Source organism: Cervus elaphus, chromosome 14 (assembly GCF_910594005.1).
Source record: "Cervus elaphus chromosome 14, mCerEla1.1, whole genome shotgun sequence".
Taxonomy (NCBI): domain Eukaryota; kingdom Metazoa; phylum Chordata; class Mammalia; order Artiodactyla; family Cervidae; genus Cervus; species Cervus elaphus.
This window is the reverse complement of record NC_057828.1, coordinates 78451564-78459156: the sequence shown is the minus strand read 5'-3', so window position 1 is coordinate 78459156 and position 7593 is coordinate 78451564. Positions and strand designations below refer to the sequence as shown.

The 7593-nt window shown below is 42.6% G+C and overlaps 1 protein-coding gene across 7 annotated transcripts in view; it reads right to left on the bottom strand.

Annotated features, from left to right (window-relative positions):
* Nucleotides 1-253: 253 nt before the first annotated feature.
* PTPRC (protein tyrosine phosphatase receptor type C) overlaps nt 254-7593 on the bottom strand; it is a 121674-nt gene continuing 114334 nt past the window's right edge. For all 7 annotated transcript variants that reach the window (XM_043923194.1, XM_043923195.1, XM_043923196.1 and 4 more), the window contains 4 exons: nt 5821-5943; nt 5420-5598; nt 3710-3845; nt 254-1363 (listed from right to left, as the gene is read on the bottom strand). In XM_043923194.1, coding sequence (XP_043779129.1) covers nt 1088-1363; nt 3710-3845; nt 5420-5598; nt 5821-5943 — 714 coding nt within the window. In that variant the 3' untranslated portion in view covers nt 254-1087. The remainder of the gene's footprint in view (nt 1364-3709; nt 3846-5419; nt 5599-5820; nt 5944-7593) is intronic.

The following is a 7593-nucleotide window of genomic DNA, read 5'->3' as shown; positions in this document are numbered from 1 at the left end:
TATACAAAAAAAGATAATAGTTGAATTTTATTGTGGTTGCTGTTATCAATTCATGGTAAAAAGTAGTCTAAATATTTGAGAAAGTAAATGCATTTCAGTGAAAGACAAGAACAAACCGCATATGCAATATTATCTACCTCCTATCACTGTCTTATTCCATAAAAATAGGTATGTTAGGTTTCATACGTAAATATTTAGCACAAGTACATTCTAATGACCCCACTTTTGTCCTAAGGATTGAATACACATTACATTTATATAAAGATGTTTATTGAAGCTCAATTGTAGCAAACATACAGTTTTGGGTCAAAAGTATCAGGCAATGAATTTCACATATTATACAGAGAATAATCTGTGCTACAGAATTGTAAACACCATATGAAGATAACAAGATAGGCTTTCTTGAAATTTTAAATTAGATTAAATAAGCCTGAAATATTGGACTAAATGCTAACATATGGAATATAAGATTTCCAAATGTTAATTTAGTTAACTTCCCTGTAGTACACACATTCTATTTTTATGTCTATTTCTGGCAGCAAAATAGGAAATCATAAGATGTATTTCAGCAGGACAAGGAGGCCATCTTGAGGTCACTCTAGAAATGTACATGTCCTTCTTACTGGCAGCACACACAATTTATGATTTAAAAAAAAATATAACCTTTGAGCAAAGTTAATATTCCTAGGATAAAATATTGTCATTTTTCTTCAAAAACAAAATGGCAAAGTTTCTCAGAGCGTTTAGATTTACTTGAAAGCATTCTCCTCTCACTCACCCCCCCCGCCCCGTGTCTGTCTGTCTCTTACACACACACACACACACACACACACACACAGGCTACAAAGAAGCTGCTTCTTGCTGGCCGACAGAGATGGATAAAACTTAAAATAAGCATAAGACTGTACAAGAACGCTTCAGCAAGACTGTCTTAAATATTTTTCTACAGTTGTAAAACAAAAGCTTCCCACAAAGACCAGTCCATGCCCTGTGTGAATTCACTGTGTATCTATTTTGCCTCTCTAGTTCTAGAAAAGTAGAAACCACCTTGAACGCGGGGTCTGGAGCCGCCCCACGTCTGTCTTTCCTATGCACTCTGAGTTACAACTGGACTCGCGGGACCATTGGCAGCATGCTCAGGCCCCTCAGCACCTTCCGTGGGTTTGGCACCTCCAGCCTCTTTCTCTCCTTCCGGAGTCTTCTCCAGGGCCTCCACGGGGCTTGTGCAGTTAGCATCCGGCTTAGCTTTGTCCACCTCGTTATCAAATTCAACCTTATCTTCTGGATGCTTGCTTTTCTTTACTTGTCCATTCTGGGCAGGATAGGTGCTGGCAATGACGTCATACAGGAATTGGTATTGCTCCTAGCAAAGAGAAGAAGCCAAGGATTACACAAAAGAGGTTTATGTCCTTTTTTCTTCTTTTTTACATCAGATGAAAATAAACAAGACTTAATCATTTACTTGTGGAAGACTCTGGGTAACAGAAAACTATTCCCATGTGTTTTCATAAAAAGATTGTTTCAAATGACTCACTCTCCTTAGGGTTCTAAAGGACTGACCTTGTAGCCACACCAAATCGGTGTTTGGTCCCCTCTCAAGCCATATGGGGGCATCTCATTCCTAAGCTTTTGCAAAGGAACCCATTTTGGATGCCCATTCTCTTGGTTCATGCCTACATATCACTTAGCATACGATCCAGAGTCTTTCAGGAAGCCAGTCTGAGCCCCTTGGGTTAAATTCAGTGCCCTCATTCATGTTCTAGTGATCTCTGTCATTTCACTCATGTGTTCAGTCACCCAATTGTGTCCAATTCTTTGCGGGACTGTAGCCCGCCAGGCTCATCAGTCCACGGAAATTTCTAGGCAAGAATGGAGAAGAAATGGGTAGCCATGTCCTTCTCCAGCAGATCTTCCTGACCCAGGGATCAAACCCGGGTCTCTTGCATCTCCTGCACTTGCAGGCAGACTCTTTACCACCATGCCACCTAATCATTTCTCTGTCATTTCACTTACGACATTGCTGAGTATCTGTCTGCCTTTTCCTCTCACTAAACAGTGAGTCTCTTAATAGCAAAAGCACGTAGTAGGCACTTGGTATACTTCTAACATCAATACATGCAAGGTCAAGGTCATGCACAAGTAAGAGCTGGCAGAGTTTGAGTGAGTGGTTAAGTCTGCACTGTGATGAGTGACTGACTCCCAGACCATCATCTGTGGTCACCACACTTAGGACACAACTTGGGTGGATTGGCACAATGCTCACTCAACAGCCTCTCTGTACCCATGAAGCAGAGCAGGACCCTGTGGTCCTCATCCCCCCACCCCCCGACTCCGGTCCTCTGCTTGTCCTTGGTCTGTGGAAAACCCTTAGTCAAAGAAGAAGTCTAATCAGAGAAGTGGGCAACAAAGGAAAACAGTCAAAGGAGACCAAATAACAACAGTGCAGTCAAGCATAGTCAAGGACCTTTAGTTCCTTGTCAAGGGCTATAGATGATACTCTGCGCCACATCCTGCGAGCTGTCCTATAGATACTGAAACCCCTGCCAGGCAGATAAGTTAACTACGGGATAAACAGACCGTAGCCACAACAGAAGCTGCCACAATTCTGAAACCTGGCCTCAGAGAAATGGGAAGAAATCAGCCATGGAACTGAAGACTAACTGCATTTAAAACAATCAAGACGATGCTGGTCAGACCACCGGTGACCCCGTCTGAAGACACTTGTGAGGGCTGACTATGCTGTGTCTGCACGCAGTCCCCACCCTCAGCCTGTAAAAGCCCTTGCCCGCTGATGGTCAGCAGAGCAGGGGAGTCGGCTTTGGACAGGCGTGCACCTCCCCGCTGCCCCGCCTGCCAGCAGCCAAGATAAAGCGCTTTCCTTCCCCCCAGCCCAGCCTCTTTATTGCACCTGAGTGGAGAGCAGCCAGACCTCACTTTCGGCTGCATCCACACCTCTTGGGAAACTGACTTTGCAGGCCCTCTGGACAAAAGGTGAGTCTATCCCACCCCTACACCTGAGCTGGCCTTGTGACTTGTTCAGCTAACAAAATGCAGGGGAAAACACGTGCCAGGCCCCAGCCTGGGCCCCCAGGGGTCTCACTCTGCCTCGAGGAACTCCGCTGCCTTTATGGGAAGGGAACATGTCTGGACCAGAAGAGACATGTGATCCACACGCCCCTGTTGCCACAGCTAAATGCCAGCCAACTGCCAGCCCAGAGGCACTCGAGGTCCCTCTGGACAAGCCAAATCCCAGTGGACACACCAGCGGCAGCAGACACACGAGGGGGCCTGGTCTGGGCTGGCTGAGCCTGGCATGGGCATCAGGACCACTCAGCTGATCAGATGACTGAATTATAATAATGCCACCTTTCTTCCACCTCTAAATGCCGCAGGCGGTTTGCGACACCGCAACACAAATTGGTACAAGATTGAACGTGGAGGGGTTGGGGGGATTCATGAGCTTTTAAAGAAAGTGTTCTTCATGAACCCCCACCACACATCACTAGCCAACTCCCATTAGGTCTCTTATTTATACTGATAACAATCCCATGTGACCCATCATGTAAAATGCGATTTTAAAAGAGAAGACTAGAAAAGTAAATAGAAAAGAAATAACAGAAAGGAGAGGATGAGAGGAGGGGGACGGGGTGGAAGGAGAGAGAAGAAGTAAAAAGGCAAAAGCAGGTTAAAAGCACTGATGCACACTTACCAAGGTGGGGACCATTCCTGGCCGAGCTTTGCGGAGCGACTTCACAGCTTGAAACACATCTATCACTTCTTCTGTGTCAGCGCTTTCCAAGAGGTTGAACAACGCGCAAAATAGTCCTGTTTGCTGAGATCCATCTCTATAAAAGAAAGAAAAGATTTTAAAAATTCTACATTTTAGGGAGAAAGTGATATTGGGACAAAAATCAAAAGAGATAAGAATATGCTGTTTGCTTCAGGTTTGCTGTAATTATTTTATTCCAGTCTCTCAAGAGCAGAACACTTCTGCTAAATGCATGTTTTATGCAAACTTTTTCAACCTGGGGATATAATAGTCCTTTAGTTTAAAAACTTACACTTTAAAAATATACTTTCTCCTGTTTAGAACTTTACTGATTACCATGCACTTTAATTTATATCTTAAGTTGTTAAGACACATATCATAAAGCCAACTTGATAGATGAAAATACTGAAATTTAGGGAAGATAAAGGCATGGCTAGAAACAGATGAAACCAGAAAAACTGGACCTGATATTCTATAAATTACTAAACCATCTGCTTTCTCTCCTCTCTTCCGCCTCTCTAGTGCTTTTTATTTTTTTTTCACAAACATTAACAATTCTGCACCAATAGAAAAAGGATACCTAGTGAAATTATTCATTAAGGAGAGGGCAGCCAAATCACTTATCAAACTGTGAGAGGCATGTTACATTATAATAAAAATTCAATTTAAAGAATATTATTGGAAGATTTTTGATGTAAATAACCAAGGAATGTACAGTAGGTATTCATCTGTTCCCTAAGAAACACATACAGTTTTAAATACTAAACTTTCCTTCTTTAGCTTTCTTTCCATGTAAATTTTACCTTTGAAAACTCAAATATATGCCAAAAAGTAGTATTTGTTTAAGGGCTTGGTTGCAGTGTATGCAATTCTAATAATAATAATGAGGCTTTCTCAAAAAGCCTCATTTCTTTTAAGCACTTCACTAGATTTATATTTCTCACCTTACTTTACTATTTTAATTTCTAATTTAGTGTAATATTTTATGTAAATAGTTTATATCATTCATCCTTCTTTCAAACCTCTTATTTAAGGTGGAGACCTATCACAGATGAAACTTAAGTGTCTGAATAACATAAATTAAATAAAATCAAGTATTATTATGCATATTATTAAAATCTTTGCCTTTGGGGCTCTATTTAGGGAGTCAGGTGATGGGTTTCAAATCAAAGTTTCTAAGCATGAGATTTCAGTTAATAAATAACTTAAGATATATGTATTGGAGGCAAAACATTCAGTCCTCTGGATTCTACTGAAAACTAATAGAGTGGCTCAATGCACTTATAAAGGCAGAAATAAAAATGTAACATCTATCCATCCATCTGTCCACGCATGTTTCCATTCATTCATTCATTCAGGACAGGTGACATTCTGGGTTCAGCATTAGGCACTGAGTCAGGGATTGCATACCACTGATATTAAGGGACTCATAACCTAATATTACTGCACTAAAATATAATTATTTCTACTGCATTTCCACAATAGTTACGCTGCTGGAACACAAGGGAGAGAGTGACTGACTCCCTAAGAGGCCTCCACTGCAGTTGTGCATTTTTAACTATTAGGAGAAATCGCCTTTAATAGGAGGTGTGAGCCAAGAGGTCAAGCAGGACACTGGGTTTAGCACATATCCTGTGAAACCCCACCGACCTGCAGTGAACGAGAAGAGGCACATTCCTGTGATATTTATTCCCTTCGGCAGAATTCTTCTTGGGAAGTTTTTGTTTGAGATTCTGGATCATCAAGACCAATTCTTTGGGTTCTGCGGGCAGCTCTTCCCCATTCCAATTATTAAATTGGTACTGGTACACCGTTCGCGGATCTTTCCTCTAAAACCAGGGGAGGGAACATGAATTCAAGGGAGAAACCCAGCCCATTCGATAAGTTGATTGTTACTTTTCCCTCCCAGTTACTTTCATTTAAATCATTAAAAAAGTTCATCCTGAAAACATTATATAGAGAGTTGCTTCGCTCTCATAGAGCAATGCATTTTAGTTTTTCAACCAGATCAATTACACCAAAGACACATACTCCTGAAATTGAACGTGTACCTTGGAATGTCTCAGTTCAAAGGCACGGACGGTGTACGCTGAAGATTTGTTGGTGTCCTTCATGTGAACTTCCACATCTCCGTAGGTGTGCTTCCCTTCCTCCCAGTACTGAGCACAGGCTTCCTAGGTGAGAAGGAACGTGACTCAGCACCAGCTGCCCAAGGGCCTGTCTGCTTCTCAACACGCTCGGAGCGACACCGCTCTCCCCTCGGCTCTGGCCCGGGCCTCCTTCTCTCTCTTCTTCACTCTGCTCTGTTAAGTGTGAAATGGCTAACTGTGCTGCAAACTGAGTCCTCTTCATAAAAGTCTAAAACCCATTGGAAGTATGCTGGACATCCATCCAAAGGATACGCGGGGCTGGCTTGTGCAAGGAAGCCAGGGAGAGCCAAGGTGCCCAGCGCGCCACGGGCGCGGCTCTGCCACCCCAGGCTGGGTCTCAGCTTCGCTTTTCCCATCTTTCCATGCCTCACCACCACCTTTTCAAAAAGGATGGACTGGGCTGGTGTGGTCATGACTCCTCCAAGAACTCAGGTCTCCTGTCCCTGCAGGGGCCCGGGGGAAAGAGACTGCACCTTTGGAAGCTTCATCTCTATTTTGTCTGTGTCAGCTGACTGTCTGAGGAAAGGGTCAGCCTGAAGAACACGTGGGTCACAGGAGCACCTGCTTCTTCCTCAAATGATGCCCACTAACTACGGACCCACAGCTGCTGACCACGATAGGCATCCCTGTCCGAGGCCCTGTTCCATTCCCTGGCTTTCCCAATTTAGATGAAGGAAAAGATTACTAGAATCCCATGCCTTAAAGGAAAAGAAAAGAAAAGAACATAAAAGAGCTAGTGGGGAGCTGCTGGGTAACACAGGCAGCTGAGCCCGATGCTCTGTGATGACCTAGGCGGGTGACGGCGGGTGGGCACAGAGGCTCAAGAAGAGGATACATGTGTCCTCACAGCTGATTCACGGGCACAGCAGAAGCGGACACAGCATTGTAAAGCAATTATCCTCCAATTAAAGCTTTTGAAAAGAAACAAATGGAAAATGAAAAAAAGAAAAACATAAAAATAAAAAAGAACTATTTTCTATGCACGAGGATAGGGGAGAAGGGAAAAGAGAGAGAGAAAAAGAATACATATAGCCTAAGAGCATACTTATAAGAACATTCATTAAATAAGCTTTAACATATGTCAGATAAAGTGTTAGGTGCTAAAAACTAAGACGTACTGCCAGGAAAATCTTGATAACTTGTGGTATTAAGAAGAGGCTCAAATATATGTAACAGGCATTAGGCAGAAGATCAAATTAGGTCCAAGGTTCACCTCCAACTATAGAATTCTATGACAGTAACTATTACTTGGATATAAAGAAGATGGGATTTAGGTATGTTTTTCAGGAGTTTTATCTTTCTAGAAGAATAGAATCAAAACGGGAAGAGAGGGCACATTTAGATATATGGGATGTCAGAAAATTAAGGCTCAGTGAGGGGAATATAAACGCTGCGTTAAGATTCAGTCAGTAACTCTACGTGTCCAGAGTGGAAAGTGTGGAAAACATAAAAGCATAAAGAAATGGAAAGATATATTGGGTCTGATTATGGATGGTCTTAAATGTCAGACCAAAGAGGTGGGTCTCTATCCTGCAAAAAAAGCAAAAAATAGAATGAAGATGTGGCTGTTGTGTGCATGTATGCGTGGTAAAAGTCACATAATCTAAAACGTAGTATCCTAACCATATCTACCTGCACGGTTCAATCTGTTGTGCAGTTCTCACCATCATCCAT